The following is a 20,068-nucleotide window of genomic DNA, read 5'->3' on the forward strand; positions in this document are numbered from 1 at the left end:
CGCACAGCTCATGCGTGTGCAGCTAAATGTAGATCTGGAAAAAAAAGGGTAAAGGAGTTCAGAGTTTGGAACAGGAAACATTTTAACTCTTTGTACTGTTCAGTTCTGATTTCAAGACTGGCAACCGTACACAGGAAAACATACCTAGTAAAATTTTTTTTTAAAACACTTTATTGGATTGTTAAAATGTGTTACAAGAGCTTGAGAACAAAACAAGCAGAACCCTGCACCTACCAATTATAAAGATATCAAAAGTAAAAGACAGCAAGTGGAAAAGAACGGGGGACACATTCTATTTTGAATGTCTAGATTTTAAATACATTCCTGGAAAACAAGAGGATCAAATTATTTAAACATGGGGAATCCAGGAAGGTCACAAATATGATATATAGGTACTTTGTGAGACTAACAGTTGGGTTGAGGTATAAGATTAATTGTTTCTGAGATGAAGTTGTCATTTGACAGTGCTTGTCAGTTTACTTCCACTTTCTTTTTTTGATGATCAGGCTGTAATATTTTTAGGGATTTTTGACAGCTTGTACTTTTTAAGACTGCAGTAATTTTCAAAAGCAGAATAACCGAAAAGGCCACTGGGAGACTGTTACTGTGTGATTATTACTGAGACATTAATGAGTGTCTTAAAACAATTTCTGGGGCTTCAAGGCATATAGTTCTCATTTATTAGCCAGCATTATAACTGCAGTGGAGTTTCCATATATAGCAAATGAAGGAGGGTAATTGGGGCTCATTCTGCTGGGATGAGGAGGAGGCCAGGAACCAGAGTGATTGGGCAGGAAAGCTGTGTGTGGAAAGGACTGGGGCATGGAATGGGATGGGGAAAAAACCACCAAGTTAAGAACAGGGAGGGCCGTGAAGAGAAATTTTTGTATGGATAATGGAGAGGATCAGACTTGAAATTATGGGAGAGGAGAGGTTAAGCTAGACTGAGCTGGAGAATGGAAAAGGGCAGAATAGCAAGGAGAGACACATGAAGGTCTTGATTAGGATGTCATGGGGAGAAAGCGGTGCATATGTGTTAGATCTCTGGGAGGAAGATGTGGAGAGGCAGAGAGGAGTCTGGAGAACAGAGGGGAGGTAACTGGAGAGGTGCTGTATTTGCAGGAAAGGGGAGGGTAAGGGTGAATTTGAGGGAATATACTCTCTGAATTGGGCAGCTCCTCATTACCTAAAAATTAGGTGGTTTGAGCAAGGAATCCAGAGGCTCTTTTTCCTGTATTGCTGGGGCTTCCCCATCCGTATCCTAGGTTGTGAGTTCACTGGGCTTTTCTTGTGGTTACAGACTGCTAGGAAACTGTTTCAGGCATGATGTGGAAGACGAACAAGATCCTCCACCACCAGGAGTGGGATTGGGAGTGTTCATTCTTGTTTTTCACAGATCACTCAAAACAAGAAAGCATCTTGCAAGGAAGCTTTCCAAGGACTAGAATGAAGCCAGTTAGTGACGCTTTTTTTTCTCCCCTTCTCATATGACTGTCCAGCAATCCAGATAGCCAAAGTTAAAATGTCTGAAATAAGCACCTCTGAATTTCAAACTCAAAAGTAAAGGATCCAGTAAATCTGACTTGATAGGTATGTCCCACTAGTCTTGGTACTGGGCATGTACTTTATGAGTTATTCACAGAAATGATGTGTTTTCTAGTCAATGGATCATTCAAATTAGAGGAAGTAATTACCAACTGTACTGTGTGGTTACTTCAGAGCTGGCAAGAGTAGAAGGGGATTGTGTCAATTAAATGACTCCTGATAAAGTACAGAATACTTCACATCCTATGGGAGCTTGATAAAATCTATCATCTATCATCCACTAGGGAAATTGGAAGAAGATATCAAGTTCTTTGGGTTTCAGATTTTCACAGAAGGTGACTTCTCAATGTTTTGCAGTGTTTTCCATTTAAAAACTAGCAAGCTGCTGAGCAGTAAATTGTGTTAGAACACGTCCTTTGGAAAGGAGAGTAAAGTAAAATTGGAACAGTTTATTCTCCTTTTTGCTATATGTTCTTGTACTTGCGGAGACTAGAAGGGTGCAGGGGCTGTCTGCCCCAGCATCCTGAAGTTGTTTGTTTGCTGCCTGCAGGGTTGCCCCATGGACTAAGGCTCTGTGCTATACAAAAGTACAGGATTCCTGCTTCACTTCCCAAACCTTGTCCCTCATCCTTACAGAGAATACTTGAATCTGTTCTCCTTTGGGCCTTATGACAATTAAAGCAGGGTTTGCTATATAATCTGGTGTGCTTTGAATGCAAAATTATCTGCCCATGTTTGCCAGGAGACAAGGTAGATACTAAGTCACTTTGTCTCTTTTAATCTGTTTTAATAGCTTGCAAACTTCTAGCTATTTTTGAAGTGTTCACTAGGTGAGTTGGCTTTCCTGAGTTTATTCAGCTGCAGACATTGTGTTCATCGGCTTTGGCAGTTCGAACAAAAGCAGAATAACGAAAGAATGAAAAAACTGCTGACAGTTGTACTTGTGTTAGTGCTTTACAGGCAGAATTCATTGTTGTGCAAATCTTTGTGGACTAATGAAGTTAAAGCAGAGCTGAATCTAGCCCAAGAGATATTATCCTTTTGAACAAAAGCAGTCTGCCTAAAACTGTCACGGCTGGTGTTTTCCTTCTGAAACAATGAGAGTGAATACTGCAAGTTTAAAAATGGAATATAATTTACAAGGCTCCTGGCTGTGGGGGTGAGTCCTTGTGGGATTTAAAGTATAAAATGAATATTAATGAGGTGGGGGAGGCTTTCAGACCTGGCCTTTAATACTAATCCATTGTGAGTGGAGCAGCTCTAGAAATGTGCTGATGCTGGCACACAGACAACCAGGAACTGCTCGCTCGTAGAAGATGCCTCATCAGTCAAAGTCTTCACAAATTCCTGAATACTAGTTCTGACCAGATACCGAAGGGGACTTGAACAAAAACATTTCTGGTATCAGTGCTCTGCCTGCTGTTTCTGTTTGCATTTCCCTGGGAATACTCCTATATGCTGCCATTCTGTTCTAGCTTGTTGCATGGATGGAAGTGTAATGAAAGGGTAAGTTGGTGGCAGAATTTGGAAATCCCTTTTAGAAGGGAACTGTGAACCTTCAGTTAGAGGTTTTGGGCATAGCATGCTGTTTTAAGTTGGGCAACATCAGCATAGTTAATTGCCTGCCCTTGCTTATTAATGACAAAAAGGCTCTAAAATACAGATAGCTCAGTATCTCTTAAGTGTGTAAGAGAAGTGTGCCAAGGGACTAAAACTTCCACTTATTTCTTTTCAGGAAAGAAGATACTCTACTTAACTACCATGCTAACAGAAAGTTTCAGCTAAGGAATGCTGTTTAGGTTATAAATTCCCTTAAAATGTGTGTGTAGAGCAGTGAGCATCTTCCCAATTCAGAGCCTGATCCTGGGAGATGAGAGAGGCCCCTTCCAAAATGCTGAGCCCCTTCATTTTACATTGTCTTTAATGCAAGAATTGAAGTTACAAAATATCTGTCAGTAGCTGGCTGGAGAAGTTAGTAATGCTTAATAGCCTCTTAACGTTACCTTCTTGCCTTTTGTTGGTCTTCACTCTGCGTGTGCTGAGCGAGCTGTCAAACATCTCTGCTCTTTTTTTCAAAGAGGAGTTTTGGAGTCCAAGCACAGCAGATTCAAAGAGTGATTTTTAAAAGTAAAAGTACTAACCTTGATCTTGATTTCATTTGTTGGGCATTATCTGCGTTATTTTGGAAACAACTTTGCATTTATTCTATAAGTAAATGTTGTCTGGTGGCATTTACAAAGTCTATACTAGAATGCCTGTACTGAACCTGACCACTTTCTTTGTCTCTAGCCCTTAGTATTTTAGGGTGAAGGACCAAATTTTGCCTTTCCTTATACGTAAAATCCACTAGTTCTTTCAGTAGTACTGAAGAAAATGTGGTTGTGTCCATTGCCTGTTTATCTTCAGCAATACATTTCATTTTGTAAGTGGGCTGTTTGCGGACTGAATGTTGTAGAGCTGCTGTTGCTGCTGCTTTGTTGCTTTTAGTACCCTTCTGAAAGCACAGTCCAGAAACAGCACTATAAGATCTGAAAGGAGGATGAGGGAGAAAAAAGCTCCAAACTTGCTCTTTTTTTTTTTTCTCCCCGTAAGGAAAGCCAGTGAAGCTCATCATGATAATAATTATATTCTTGGGAGTAATTAACAAAAATACTGCAGGAAGGTGTTGTTTTATACTACAGTTCTGTATTTAGATTTGCTAATAGAAGGTTGCAGGCTGAGCATTGCTTGTTCCAGACTGTTTGCCAGATTTCCTAAAGGATTCTTTGTCATGCAAGCTCTCCCCCTTGGCATGGTGCTTACACGCCTCTGCTGCCACATTAAGTAATATCATCTCTTTGTGGAATCCAGAGTAACAATGCAATTATTCGTACCTATTGGAATAAGTCACAAATGTATTAAAAATGCTATTTTCATAAGTGTAGGGATCTCCTGACTCATATATTAAGCTTTACTCCTTTTTGAATAGCTACAGTATTCATTGTTTCCTTGGGGTCTGGAATGGGGGCCTGGGTAATGCAGACAGCTGCATCTTAATACAAGGCAGTTAGCTTGAGGCCACATTTGAGTGCTTGATGCCCATGTAGATAGTCTCATCTCCCATTGGGAGTGGTAGGATAGTATTCCATGTGTATGCAAAGAATAATCCTCAAACTACTGCTGTAAAGCCTGCAACTGTCTTGCACATCCAGGCAAAATGGCTCAGCAACAGTCTCGCTGCTTACTGCTAAGAAGGCTACCTTTTTCCTGCACCACTATATGCAGCCTAGGTAATGTGCCTTAAACTTCTAAGGTGGTTTTGACCTAGAACTTATGGTTTAGTTCTGGCTTTAAAAAGGGGAATAGTAATAATAGATTCTAAAGCTCTGCAAATATCCTGTGAATTGGGAAGAGTTCAACTCAGTTTTACAAGTAGAGAAGCCGAGGCAGGGAGATCAAGTTAAAATTTGCACAGGAGTCCGTCAGTAGAGACAGAGCTCAAATTTACTGAAGTTCAAGGCCAGTGTCTCAGCCAGCCTCAGGATGCTTATGTCTCATACCAGGATGTTAGACTACCAACCTTTTGGTAGAACTACCTCACCCCATGAATTGCAGTCAAATCATCCTGTACACCAACCTCTGGTCTTTTCTTTTTTTTTTTTTTTCATTGAATGGCCTGAAAAACATGCCTTGCCAGGCAGTAAGAAATGTTTCCAGCACAACAAGCATCACCATCTCATCCCTGGCCTTTGCCATATGCGAGTTCCTCACTTACTCTAATTCGTTGATTTTTGTCTGTACTCACTTTTTTTTTTTTTTTTTTAAACCAGTATATTGGTTATCTTGCTGCACAAACCCAAGTGGAAACGAAGCACTTTCTTTTGCTGTGAGAAGGGTATCCAGATCTATACCCTCACTGCTGGGCCTGACATCTCTTAGATCGTGATGATAAAGGTACAGTATCTTATCACCACTGCTTGCTTGTTTGTTTTAGGGGAGAGTTGATGTACACTCATACCATGGTAAAACACACTTAGATTTTTGGTTTAATCGGTGAAGACATGACCCATACTAAGCCCTAATTTTGCTGTCTGAGACACTTGTCTATCTGCACAAAAGCCATTTGTCCACAGTGAGTGGCTGTCACTTTATGTACCTATGCCTGTTGTGATTCAGGTTAGTGGGAGCTTACCTGTAGCACGCTCCTCACAGGAGTAATCAAAACAAGCTAATTCTACCGCGGCTTACTGAAAGAGTGGGAAATGAAGGTACAGCACGGAAGACAATTGAAAATAGATTTGCTGCTACTTCTCCAGAAATTATTTCCTGTCTTGGATCATCCAGCTATTCACAGCTATACACAAGGCAAAATGAAAAAGAATTCAACAGTCCTGTTTAAAGTGTTTGGCTGAAACAAACATGCACTCCTTAAGTATAACTAAAGCAAAGTTAAATTGGGCAAAATAAACTAAATAACAGAGAACTGCAAAGAAGGGACTATTTAGTGACTCTAAGAGATCTGTCTGTCATCTTCCATTAGGTTGTTTCCGTGCCTTGCAGTAGCTGTTATCAGTAATTCAGGAAGTGAGCTGCTGGGATACAGATAGAACCTCGTACTACTGATAAGGAAGTGAAATGATTGAAATGCCTGGTGTAGTGTCAGATAAGATGAAATGCCTAGTTTATCACACAAGCAGAATTCTAGCAAGATTCAGTGAGGCTGTGCAGCTTTATTCAGTAAAAGGCTTCAGGCTACCTGCCTGACCAACATACAAGACAAAAAGGATGGGAACTTTATATCAAGAATCTTCCCTGCACAGATCCCTTCGTTTGAGCATGGGAGGATTTTGTGTTTCTGATTACATAAAGAGATTTACGGTAAGGGAATCATTTTTAGTGAATGTTTTATTGTAAGCCTATTTTGAAAGTAAAAATTTTTCAGGATGGAGCAGTATTGGTTTCTGTGCCTATTGTAAAGTGCTATGTATTTTTGATGTTTTTGGCCAAGTTGTGCAGTCTGTTTGCAAGACACCTGATGTCAAGGAGGTGCTTCTGAAATGATGAGCTCAGACTTCTCCTTTGTAGATGAATTTATTATTGTTGGAATGTAGGTTTTAATGTGTCAAAGTTCAAACTAATATTTGTTGAATGGGATGTCAGACTGCCATTCAAATTATGTGGAGGTCAGTTATTACTGACTGATTAGATGTCATATATGTCTAGGAGTTTTAAGGTAAATGAAACTGCTCTGAAGTCCTAAAGATTTCTGAGGGGAAAAACAAAAACAAACAAAAAAACCAGCCACAGCATAAAGCAAAAGGTAACTTCATCAGTTAAGACTGACTGTTGCTAGTGTTTTCTCCCAAGTGCTTTGCTAATAAATCTTAAATAGTGATAGTCCTGTTTGTGCGAATTAACCAGTTTGTGTCTACCTCAACCAAAGTGATTCTCCTCTAGTGTCTTCAATAAGATCACCATCAGGCTCACACAGAGGCAATTTCATGAGGAGCCAAGATATATATCTGCCAATTTGGCCTGCGGTAAAAGCAGTGCAGTCAACTTGAACACTCTGTGCTGAATATCTCAAATATATGCTATATGGTAGTACTTAAAAGCTCTGAGATCAGAACCCTGTTGTGCAAGGGAAGGATGTGAAAGCAAATCTGTCTCCRAAAGCTTACCACCTATCAACAGACCACAAACTGCTGGGTGGAGAGAGACATAGAGACATCACTGGTGGAACAGAGAATAGGGATCTGGTTTTCCACTATCGTAAGCTACCCATCAAACCACACTGTTTTTCAATGCTATTTGTTGGGTTATGTTTCAGTTACTATAGTGGAAAGAAGTCTGGGGAAACAATATTTCTGTTTTCTTAAATTTTTTTGCACATTTATCGCTGCTTTGAGTTGCTGAAATCACCATTACCATCAAGACTGAAGCATAAAACAAATGCGAGCAAACTTAATGCAAAGTATATGTGATAATGTTCAAGGAGCATGTATAAAAATAGCTCACTAATAGCTCTAATGGGCTTCCTTAAAAAGTTTATATTTGCAGTCTTGTTAGTTCCATAAATAACTAATGGAATAAATACACTAAATCAATAGCAGTTATTATGAAAGATGAAATTTCGGCCCAGTTGAATAAAATGACAATTTCCACTGATTTCAGTGGTTAGTATTTTGTTCTAAAGCCTTAAATTCATCTAATGTAATGTATAGTATTTAATGCAGCCAACACTACAATATGTTTTTTTAATATTATTTATTATGTAAAAACTGTAATTGTCCAGAAGCCTAGATATGTCATACACCTGGGGCCACATCATTTATTTTCCATTTATGCCAACATAGCAGAAAAAAATTGTCTGCTAACTTAATTGAATATACTACTCAACTGTTCTTCACACTGAACAAATAATGGTGTGTTTAAATTGTTAATGTTTTTCAACTTTTTATTAAAGAAAGATATTAAACAGCCTGAAATACAGGCTTGTGAATTTCTTTTAATTGCTTTTGTTTTTGACAGTTCATAAAATTAAGACAAATTTTTGAGGAATTTTTTTGCTCATTGTAAGAGGAATGCAAATGAAAGATATTTCAGGAAGGCCTGACAGAATGTGGCTTTAAAACCATCAAAGCAACTGATCCAGTGTTTTTTTTAGACTTGTTGTGTCTGGGGAAGAAAAACTGTCAGTTATCTGTCTACATGGCCTTCTGTTCCTTGGCTCTGTGCAACGCAGAGTTAGTGTTTCCCTGTGACATGAATGCTGTACTGAGGTTCAGAATATTTGATTTCTCTGTAATTGGCCTTTTGGGTGACTGTGAGTAATTCTCTCATATTCTGTGCTTCAATTTCCTTTTCTGTAAAATTGATGATAATGGTACCTATCTCTTCTGAAAATGCTTTGAGGGAAAAGCTATCCTAGAATTAGTCTGAATTATTATTGGCTTTCTTGAGTCCTCAGTGAACTAAGAATCAAAAAATAACTTGGTTTTGGATGTCTTGTATTGGATCTTATCATTCAGGCCAGTTTACCAAATTCATGGTATTTATCTCTTGGAAAATTATTCTTTGTTTTGTTCACTCAAATTTATGAAACAGCATAAAGGGGAAGATGCTTTTGGAAAATATGAGCAGCAGAGAAACATATAAGGCTAAATTGTGCCTTGGACCATGTATGCAGTTCTTATTAAAGTTGGATTTGAGCCTGTCCCAGGAGCTGATGACCCTATACTACCAATTTCAGTGGTTGCAGCATAGAACCTATTGTTTGCCAGCTTGTTGACTGTAGTCTCTTTCTGGCTTAGTACTTGATGATCTGCCGCTTGTACTCAAGTAAGTGGCTGGCTCAGCTGATCCTTGTGTTATGGAAGGACTTCTAGCACTAGGCAACACAGTGATCTGACTGTGTTTACAGATTGCCTAGAAATTTGTGTTATTGCTCAGATGTATGATGGAAGGTGTTTCCTGTTGTTCATGCTTGATAAATAAGAGGAGGTTCTGTGTTTCTAAAATTAATTGGACTCTGTTAGCAGAAGTGGTGAAAAAAATGTTCTAACACAAGCTTGAAGACCAAGTTGCCTATACTTACTTCAAGTTTTTCCTTCCCATGAGCTGAACAGCTTTGATGTTCAGCTACATCATTCCTTTTCACCTTGGTGGGGTTGCTGTGTCTCTTCTGCCTGCTTTCTGGAGCTGATCCTTCTTTTAGAACATGGCCACTTCATGAGACATCTGAGGCTATCTAATCCTTCACATATGCTAATCCTGATGATAATGTTCCACTTCTCATTTGTGGTAGGGGATATGCTTTCACCTCACTTTCTTGGGTAGCATCTTGCCAGTTTTGTCACTCATACTTTATTTCTTCTAGGAGTCCTGTGTAGAGTTATCTGAAGCTCTTCAGGTACTCCTGGTTCACATCTTGAACTTTGTGTATCCAGTGCTGATTGTCTTCCATTGCACAACAATTACTTTTGTTTTCATGTCTTTCTGGACAATTGTCTCCCCTGTTTTGTGCAGCTATTTAATGCTTGGAGCACAGAGCTGCTGGCATAGGCCTGGTGGATACCAGGCCTTGACACCTGCAGTTCAGGCTCCTGTTTAGCTGGGGAGTTGCTCCTCTATTCAGCTGACCAGATCTGGGATCCCTCTGGGGCAATCTGCATACTGTGGAGGCCCTGAAACTGCAAGCCTTGGGTCTAGACTTTTGGCAGACTACCTGTGGACTGCTCAGGAGAGCTAGCAGAAGGGCAAGCAGACTGAAAAAATCTGTGAAAGTAGTATGCTGTTTTTGAGGATTAGGGATTTTAGAAAAATATATGGTTAAAAACCTTCTGTCTCAGCTGCTGACACTGTTTTTCCAGGCTTTGTGGGAATTCAGATAAAGGTTTCATATGGTCAAATTTGAATTTTGTACCAGTGTATAGTGTCCTTCAGTCTAAATATACTCTATTGGGTATGCTTTCAGACACTTCATATCTCAGAAACAAGAGCAGCGAACTATATATAGTCCCTGACATTACAAAGCAGGTTTGTTTTCACCTTCTCTGATGGCTGAATTGAGGTAGCAGGAGGTAGCAGGTTCTTCTGCTGTTTCCTATATTTGTGGCTCACCTTTCCCTTTCTTGTTTGCCCCCGCAGTTTGGTGTTCAGGCTGGAGCACTACATGTGTCTTCTGGTTCATCCAACTTATTTAGGCATATGTCTGACTTCAAGCATGTATTTTCCTGAGTGCTTGTTTTGGAGATCTGATCCCTCTCAGTGCTGTCATTGTATGCTCACTGGGATTTTACGGGCCTAGGCAGAAGCAGGAAGAAATATCTGTTTCTATAAATTGCTCTGTTCTGGACATTTTCTTGGTGGGTTCCTGTTCCAGTTTCAGCTGAAGTTCCCCAGAACCCAGTGTAGGGAACTTCAGCTTCTGGGTCATAGCTAATCTCAGCATCTGTTTAGGAATTGCCACGGCCTGAATTGCATCTTCCTTGACCTCTTTTGCTATAGCAAAAATATAATTTGCTATGTTTTTGATGACTGATTGACTCACCTTCTTGTTTATAGGTTTGGCTTAAGGAGATTTATATGTTTTAGGGCCAGAAAATGTTGGCACGAGTTATCAAATGACTGACTGGGTCATCCAGCTCCACAGGGCAATTCTTACCATGGCCATCACAGAGTGATGCTAAGCCAGGTAGTAGGTTGCTAGTCATTGCTATGGGCACTGAGCTAGTTTTGTTGTACTCTTCAATGGATTATGGTCAATGCAGTGTTTCATAAAATCCACTCTTCACTAGTTTCAGAAACCTTTGCAAAGTGTTTCTTTCCTTCCTTTTGTGGCTCAACAAGAGCTACTGGAGCTCTGTATTTCCCTGTTCTCATGGGCTGTATGGGTAAACTCTTGCCAGGTGTAACTTGCTCTCAAGGTGCTCACCTCTTTGCAGTATATTACTGCAGTCTTCTCTAGCATCCTGCCTAGCATTTCAAATAATCTCCTAATTTCTCACACTGAGAAGATCTTGATGTACTGTTGCTAGATGTATGGCTGGCACTGCCCTACTGCCTTTTAGTGACTACTGCTCCTGATATCGACTGATATGAAATCTAAAAAATATATAGCCAGCAAGCTTTACTTGCTTGCTGGTCTCTGAGTGATTTTGATTTACAGTGCCAGGACTTGGTGCTGTTTTTCTAGTCTGTTGTTGCTTTTCAGAGTATCTGGGATTGCACTACCACTGGCTCTGCAATCCAGCTAAAATGTATTTGTCACTGATGTAATAGCAGAATTGCAGAAATGATGGTTTAGTTGATTTAATGCAGTAAATCTTTAGATGTGTAGAGAACTCTGTATGTAGCTGCTTAAAATTAATATTCTGGAGTATGTTGACTGTTGATTTATGGTAGCAAGGTAGTTGGGGAAACAAAACTTCCTGAGCTCTGATAGAAGCCTCCTGAAAAAGCTCTAAGGAGTATTTGCTATTCTGGGAGTGAAAATGGCTGCAGATCCATTTAGTATTAATGGTGCTTTGGATTTCTATTTTAGTAGATATTCATACTGGGATATCAACTTCAGATGGAGAAATGGATCACTGTGCTTAAGCATATCACTGGGGCCCCCTAACTCAAGGCTTTTGGTTCACACCCACATGTTTTTAAAGGCACTGCTTTAGAGAATAAACAAACTTTAGAGTGCCCCCTCATTCCTTTCTGTGGAAAGCTTGGGAGCCTCTTGTTAGCTAGTTTCTGCAATTCTGCTGGCATGCAGTATGGTTTTTTCTTTCTTTAAGAAAATCCATAGATGACATTCTTTCATTTTTCCTTTATCTTTTTCCAAGTCATTGAAAACCATTATAAAACTAGCTGAAGATCTCTTGCACATCTGAAATGGATGCAGTGGTTTTTTTTGTTTTTGTTTTTGTTTTTTTTTTTCCACCAGACCTTCAAACCTTCACCTAAAGGGAAAGAGTTGCTTCTGTGTGGATACTTGATTATGGCAAGAACTTGTAAAATCACCCAGCTTTTGTACCCAGACTCTTTGAATCCTTTCCAAAGCAGGGCTTGCATTGTTGAGACTAAGCCTGAAATGAAGTATTCCTGTGTTCATGAATGACGTCAAATCAAAATGTCATAGAGGTCTAAATCAGCAGATGAATATGGCAATAAAGTAAACTTCATTATAGGAGAGATGATAATCTGCTTGATCTGTAATTTCCCTAACATGTTTCTCTGGTTATTAATGGGGAATAGCAATGTCAAGAAATGTTCTTTTTAATAGAAAAAAAAAAAGGAGGGGGGGAACTGTAACACCACCGCCTGCATTGTTGGATTCCTGTGCTAAACATGATTAGCAAGGAGCACTGAGCATAGAACCTGGTGTTTGCTGTACCACAGCTGCAACTGTTAGAGGGAAATATGAGGGGGAGAAGAAATCAATAACTGAGTCTCCGGATTGCACAAGGCGTGAAACAATTGCATTAACTGTTCTTGTGAGTCCTTGGGAAAAGTTTCCAAAGGTGTGTGCCAGCAGCCAAGGCACTCTGGAGTCCAGTGGAAATATTTGAGTTGCTGGAGGCTGTTGTGGGTGAACTCACCCCTCGTGTGGCTGTACCTGAATGCTTCAGTCACTTAATTCCAGTGCAGTCTGTCTCTCTGAAACAAGGCTTCATGGTGATTTGAGGAAACTGTGTTTTGCTTTTCAATTTGAGATACACATGGACACTTAGTGCAATGCAAAACTGCATTCCAGGTGATCATACTCCTCAGTCAGTAGCTATGAAGGGCAGAAGACCAGCCAGTGGCACAGTATTATCACCTATCAACCTCAGAAAAGTGAGTGGAGGAGCAAAGAAAAAAATCAGATAGGTATAATTAGAAAGCAAATGTCAGTTCTGGTATTAAGAAAGCTGAAGTTGGAAATGGCTTTTACAAATTAGCGAGTTGGTACAGCTCTGTGTGCATTTTTATGGTAATTTTTCAAACTTGATCTGAAAAGAAGATCTTCCAAAGTAGGAAGGGAACAAAAGATAACACAAAGCACAGTGCAGTTTGGTGACTTTCCATCTTCTGAAACAATAACGTGTTGCTGGCAAAGCAGACTACTATGAGGGCTCTGATTCAAAGCCAGCGAGTTTTGAAGTCAGCAAGAATGATTGTGCTGGTTTCAGTGTGCTTTGGAGTGAACTCTGGATTATGTCTGAAAAGTTGACTGACTAGAAATAACCCTTTCTTATGTAGCAGATCTGTTTCCTATATACATTCAGAGGCCTGTCTCATCGCTTCACTGACAAGAACTTGCTTTTAGTGGTTTTATTCTTATTGGCCTTAGTGCACAGTCAAGGCTACTCTTCTGCATTACAGTGTGATGCCTACTGACTTGCAATTACTTGTACCTGAGCAAACTGACCTAGGCACAGCTGCTCTTGGCAGGTGTAAAAACTGCTGCAGAATTCTCTGCTGAGCTCCTAATAGTAGTGAAAATCAAAAGCACCTTGCAAATGAGAGGCCAAACAGTTTGCTTCTTGAATCCAAAGACAGCTTTTGCGGCTGCCCGTTTGAATCAGGCAGGCTTTACTGGGGACTGACAGCATTTGATCTAATGTCACTGATTTCAAAGAAAGTAGAACCAGCGATATGACTTGCGTTCAGTTTCCAGAGGAGAGCTCTTTGGGGGAAGATGCAGTGGAGTGGGGGTGTGAAGTGTTACCACTGCACCGGGAAAACATTACTGATTAGCTGCCTTCTGTTTTGAGTTTTCTCTTGGTAAAATATTTCAGTAGCTGTTTAGGGAAGTGAACAAATAGTTGGAAAAGATGAAAATTAAAGATTTGAGCCAGCTTCTTAAGGTAGCTTCTGTGGACAGCAGACTTAGTGGTGAGTGCAAGCTCTAGAGTCAAGCAAGTAAATGTGAACAGGCAACAGGTGCTTTTTTGGCCTCCTGAGAGGCAGAGTAACCTGGAGGAAGGATTTAAGGGTTCTTGTTAAGCTGTGTGGGCAAACGGTAAACAGTATTATCTAGAAATCTTATCACTTTGATGTAAATGAAATGTTATAATTGATCTGTTCATCTATCTGCTGTCAGCTGCTTGACAGAGATGCATTAAAAATATTACACATGATCCCTGATTCATTAACCTCTCCTTAGCTGGGCCAGTGCCTAGGAGCATTGTACTTAGATTCAGTTGTTTGAAAAGGAATAAAAAGGTGTCTGTGGGGGGGAGTGAGGGCTAGCAAGAGAGTGTTTTGTAACTTACTGTATCGACAGTTTTCCATCATTAAACATAAAAAGAAAAATGTGTATATATCGCTTGTTAAGATTTAGTTGATACGATGTTACGGTAAAGTCAGACTGTTGTGCACTAGGCAATATTTAAATATATCATGCCAGGGTTGCTTGGGGAAACCGATAGTGCCTTATAGACCCTTTTACTGCACAGGTGGATTTCGACCAACAGCTGACATGAGTAATGAGTTAAATGTTGGGTTCTTGGCCTTCTGAAGCAGGTATGGACCAGTTCCTAGTACACCACCAAATATGACAGATGAAAATTTTGTCTCCTCTAAGTATGAAATCCAGCTATTGGAGTGGATAGATTTACTCTAAGGCATATTCTGTCCTTGGAGGTTATTGCTCCAAATTAAAGCTGATGCCTATTTGAATACTTGCCATTTGTCATGAGAATTGGTGTCTCTTGCTGCACCATTACTCTGTGAGGATGATTTATTATCTTTCATGTTTCTAGGAGACATGCTGGTGGTGAGAGATTACTCATTGGTAAGGCTTCATTTTTCAAAAGTTTAGGTACCTGTTACTTCATTTGTTGGGAAAAATTAAGATATGTGTGCTAATGAGCTGCAGTAACTAGATGTGAATTAAGTAAATTATCAACATAATTTGAAAAATCTGCCAGCTGGTTTGGAAATATGTAAATGATATTTATTAATAAATTCTACGCCTGAGATGTATATAGCAGACGTGGCCAGGTTGTTTTGAGCTTATCTGCTGGCTTTTGCTTTTTGTAAGCTCCTAATGTTTGCCCCATTTAATTCTTTCTTTCCTTAGAACTCTGTTACAGCGCAGCCATTGCAAACTTCTCCCAAAGCCCCCAAACTCTCTGGAAAGATTTGGCTTTGCTTAGACCTTTTAAAAGGTTAATTTTTATTTACCTACATATTTTAAGCCCTCTCCAGTTCTTCTGTGTTGTTGGAAGCAATGCACTAATCTAATGAGATGATCTGTGTGAGCAGCTGGTCTTAACCTCTGTGACATTTCTTGTTTAGGATATAAGCCTCGGCTGTCATTTTAGTACATGCTGTAGATCTTGATTTTTCCCATCACCCCATCTTTGTTCCTATGACACATCTTTTTTCCTTCCTTTGGTCAGAGCTAATGAGGAGGAATCATAACTCGACTGTCACATCATAGATTCTTAAACCATTCTTTGTGTTGAATGTGAATTTTTCTCTTGTCTTCTGACAGCTCTCTCACAACTGGGAGAGTGTGCGTGGGGTTGAAGCCAAAATGGAATAAACACTCATTTTCCCCCTTGAGAACAGAAGCCTCTTTGGCATCACAGCTCAAGGTCACTTGCAGTTCTGGTTCTCCAGCATTCACATCCCTTTTCTATGCTACCTCTGAGATACTTGATAGCTTGAAAATATCTTAAAGCCATCCTGGATTTTTGTTTCGTTTCAGCTCTTAATGAAGCGGAAGCAGTTGCTTACACACTCCATACCACAATGCTTATTTGTTATTACTCACAAGAAACAAGTACATACTAATGGCAGACCAGTTACCACCAGAAAGCTTATTCGTGTTACATTCAGGCTGTGATGGAGTCTTGTGGCTGACCTGTTTATTTTGCCAGTGACAGCGCAGGCTGACTGAACAGAGCTCTGCAATGCATGGAAGTCCTGCAGGACTTGCTGGTTTTCATTACTCATGTAACACTTCAGGTTTTTCAGGTGTAATTTGAAGGGTACTGGAGATGAAGCAGCATGTGTAGCAGTATGTAAGTGCAAAATGTCATTATAAGCAATAGTCCCTCACAAAGAAAAAGTGAATTTAATAGGCAATTCCATTTTTTATAATAACTGCGCTTTCTTATGGTGTCTAAGTATGGGTGTACTGTGATTTGCAATATGAAGCAAGGCAATTTAGTTTTATTTAAAAAAAAAAAAGAAAAAGAAAAAAAAAAAGGGTCAGACTCTCAATGGAACTGAATACTCTCCTCTGGCTCCTGAAGCAAGATGCAAACATTAGGCACTAAATCAATGTTCTGAATAAAAATTACCTTCTATTGTAATTCAAAGCAAAAGGAATAAAAGATTTTTGCCAGTATTTGAACGTATTATCATCCTGAAGACAAAACAATCAGTCAGATCCGTTGGGTCATTTTTTATTTTTGTGCTTTTACCAGCAGTTCAAAAAGGGGAGGAAGAGGAGGAGGAGGTTTAAAGAAAAGCTGACCTTAACTTTGTGACAGACGTTTAAAACTTCTCATTATGGGTCAGCTAAAGTCTCCTTCCCCTCTGTCCTTCATTCTACTGATAATTTTGCAGGTGCCTATGGGTGCACAGTGGGATTCAAGTAATGTTATAAGCTGAACAGCTGCATCTGAGTAGGAGGCGCCTTTGGATTTATCTTGCCTGTTTGTACCTCAGACAACACTAACAAGGAATATTTGCTGCAAGTAGCAAGAATGCTCCATAATGGATCATCTCTCACTGTGCTGTGTGAGCAGGTATTAGAGGGCAAAGCCTCTTCCGTGTGGCTGAGCCTGCAGGGGGGAGAGATGCTTTGTGCCCCTCGAGTTTGTCTGGCAAGTCTCCATGTATAACTAATATAAACCTGCGGGTTTCCTTTTTGTTTTATAAAATTCCCTCTCTGTTTCACACAGCATTTACCATTAGAGTCTGCTGACCATGAGGAAGATCAGAAAATCAGGATTATACAAATAATAGTAATTAAGGAAACTAATGCTTTTTGCTTGAATTGTTAAATAGCTATTGATAAGGCTCAAGATTTCAAGACTCCCATTTGCCCAGAAAGAAATGTGGAAGCCAGTCGTGCATCTTCGTTGTATTTGCATTGTTTCACGGCACTGCATGCCTTGCCCGTAATAGCACACTGGTGGTGGCTATGCTGGTGGCTGTGCAGGTATGCAATGCAAGTGACTTTTTCTGGCTAGACTTCCTTATTGAAATATTTGTTGCAAGCTGCCTGACTTTAAATATAACGAGTCTCTACCTTTTTCTTTATGTCCCTAAAAGAAAAACATCCATCTAGTACTCTTGATTCAGTAAAAATGATAGCTATTTTGATTGTTTGTCATCAAGCATGTTTATAGACTTGAAAGAATTAATTATGTAAAGGCATTTTGCTTGAAAAAAAAAATCTGATTCTTTAAATGTTATAGCAGGGCGGCAAAGCTTTTATTGTCAATGTGCTTTATAAAGATAGAGCTTTGTTTTACTGCATTTGTATGCTTGGTGACGGGAATAAGATTATACGAACACTAACAGTAACCCTTCATTTCTCTTCTCCTGAACCATGTAGAAATCGTACTAAAAAAATAGGACTACAGATGGTTTCATAGAATAACTTCGTTAATTGCCCTAGGAATTAAGCTGATTTTAGTGGAACAAGTTCTTCTGAACCTTATTTTTCCTTTTCAGAGGAAACAGATTTCTTGCAGTATTGTTAAATCAAATAATTTGGTGGTAAGTGTTTAAGGAGTTTTACTGACTCTCTCTTCTGCTGGTCACTTTTATTAGAATTAAAAACCTGACTTGAATTTCTACTGAAGAAAAAATTATCACCTCATAAGCATCTGAAACTTAACATTTATTTCTAAGCATGAATGGAAAACAGGTGGCTCCAGCGTCCAGTTTGTTGCTTACAGGAAAAAAATGATTCCTGTATCTTGTACATTTGAATTCCAATTTATTCTGCAACCTCTCACTCCAGCTATTGCCTTTTAAAAATTCTTTTGTCTCCTTTCAACTTCTTTCAATGTAGCTAAAATGTAGTTTTCTTTACATTAGCTAGGACTGGATATAATGCTGACAAGTGTTATGCTCTGAAACCTGTGCAGCTCAGGTATTGGTTCTCTTCTACTCCTAAGTATCTTCTGTATAGTCACAGATATATACATGTATTATTTACATAGATACATTCACAGATCTCTGACCTGTGAGATGCTAAGTGATATAAGGAAGGGGAAAATTTTCCACTATATGCTGATGGGGTATCATAAAACTTGYGTAATATTATCCCAGGCCACCGGGATAAAACTGGTTAGTGGACCACCAAGTCAGCTATAATCATTTAGTGGCCTTGGCAGACATATCAAAGTGTGTTTTTATCGTAAAAATAAATATACTTTCCTCTCTTACAAAAGTAAGAGAACAATTTATCTTCTTGAGAGGGTATGCTAATACTGCTACTACTGGCTCTCTCCTGCATGTAAGGGGAATATTTTTATTTCTACAACTTCCTGTCTCATACAACGAGTTCACTTCAAGAACTACATTTTTTTCCCATGTGCTCCTTTTGAAAAAGTATGAGAGGAAGGGATTGGAGGCAAAGGGATGCTCAGTATCCCAAAGCCCATGGTTTTGATAGGTTTCCATTGCCCTGTCGCAGCAGGACTCCCACTGCGGTGGGATTTCCCTACTGCTTTCTCCCCCTATTCTATGCACATGCAACAGTGGAAAAAGGGCGTGGGAGAACCAGGCTCCCCCATGGGCTACTGCCACCAGTGTCGCATTTGGCACTGGACAAATGGCTTAATCTCTCGATACCTCTGTTCATAGCGCTCAGAGCTGTGGCGGTGGGGGCTATGCAAGTTAAGAGTGGCTATTTCCTTGCTCTCTAGTGAATGTAACTTTTGTATTATACACACTAACGTACTTCAGAAGTGAAATCAAGTCAGTAAATTCTTTGTATAGACTTTATGATTTAATAATCTTGTTGCTAACAGTTGGAGCAGTTCTGCTGTGCCCTCATGAAGATTTTTTTTTCCCAACTCTATTCACTTTCATAGCCTAGGAGAAAGATTTAATTTTAGACGTTTCAGTTGACAAAGACATGCTGGTGCTCGATATGCATTTCAGATCCTTGTCATTGTACTCTATTTTTAAATTCAAGTGCCAGCCAACCTAAAGAGCACAGCCTGTGTCTATGCCGGGTGCTCTACATCTGCGCTACAAAGCTGTACTCTTCTAAGCCTTAACACAATGCCATCAAATCTACTTTCATAGTTTTCCTATATAACAAAAAGAAATGTTCTGACAAGTTCTTTTCTGTAGCCCAGAGCTGAAACTGGTTGTGAAAACAATGCTTCTGCCTATAGAGGTCTGCTCAGGCGTTGTCGATTGCTAAGATGCTTGCCTATCAACAGCCACTTGAGAAAGAATTTTAAATGGTTTCATGACGTCAAGGAGTCCCAAGAAAATATAGTCTGGTGCCAAACTAACTCCATCATTGAAAGCACACAGTAGATAACACAAAAATAAGTCTCTTGTGCAGTAGCTATCTAATGACATGCTCTAGCAACTCCAGTAAGTGAGGCTGTCTGGTAGAGGGGTAACCGAAGAAGATGAATTTTCAGAGACTTGTTCTCTAATTTATGATTAATGAGAAGCCAGCTTAATCTCTCCGATATCCTGCTACCTGGACAGAATGTCTGCGAGTAACTTGGACCTTGCAGAGGGGAATGCTGTGACTAAGTTACAGCCTACAAAAGTGAACAATTTAAACATGATGGACAAAAAACTGAATCTGTTGAATGAAAAGGTGGACAAATTGTTACATTTCCAGGAAGACCTGACAGGCAAGCTGCAGCAAGTTAACAAAGGCATTGATGATATAGAAAAAGATATTAACAAGCTAACAGTATCCCAGGCAGCTCCTGATGAGACCGATGCAATGAAAAAAGTCCTAAAACTATTGGACAGTACGCACCAGGCTGATATCCAGAGCATATGCTCAGAAGTATTGAAATTGATGAAAATTGTCCAGCTAGATGCCTCGAAGCATAAG

General features: G+C 39.6%; 1 protein-coding gene across 2 annotated transcripts in view; it reads left to right on the top strand.

Annotated features, from left to right (window-relative positions):
• The first annotated feature begins 5,378 nt into the window (after positions 1 to 5,378).
• LOC112963351 (vacuolar protein sorting-associated protein 35) overlaps positions 5,379 to 20,068 on the top strand; it is a 76,917-nt gene continuing 62,227 nt past the window's right edge. The window contains exon 1 of one of the 2 annotated variants that reach the window (XM_026060307.1): positions 5,379 to 5,478. In XM_026060307.1, the coding sequence (XP_025916092.1) occupies positions 5,470 to 5,478 (9 nt within the window). In that variant the 5' untranslated portion in view covers positions 5,379 to 5,469. The remainder of the gene's footprint in view (positions 5,479 to 20,068) is intronic. The other variant, XM_026060298.1, reaches the window with a different exon arrangement.

This window comes from Apteryx rowi, unplaced genomic scaffold (assembly GCF_003343035.1).
Source record: "Apteryx rowi isolate R43461 unplaced genomic scaffold, aptRow1 scaffold_1, whole genome shotgun sequence".
NCBI lineage: Eukaryota > Metazoa > Chordata > Aves > Apterygiformes > Apterygidae > Apteryx > Apteryx rowi.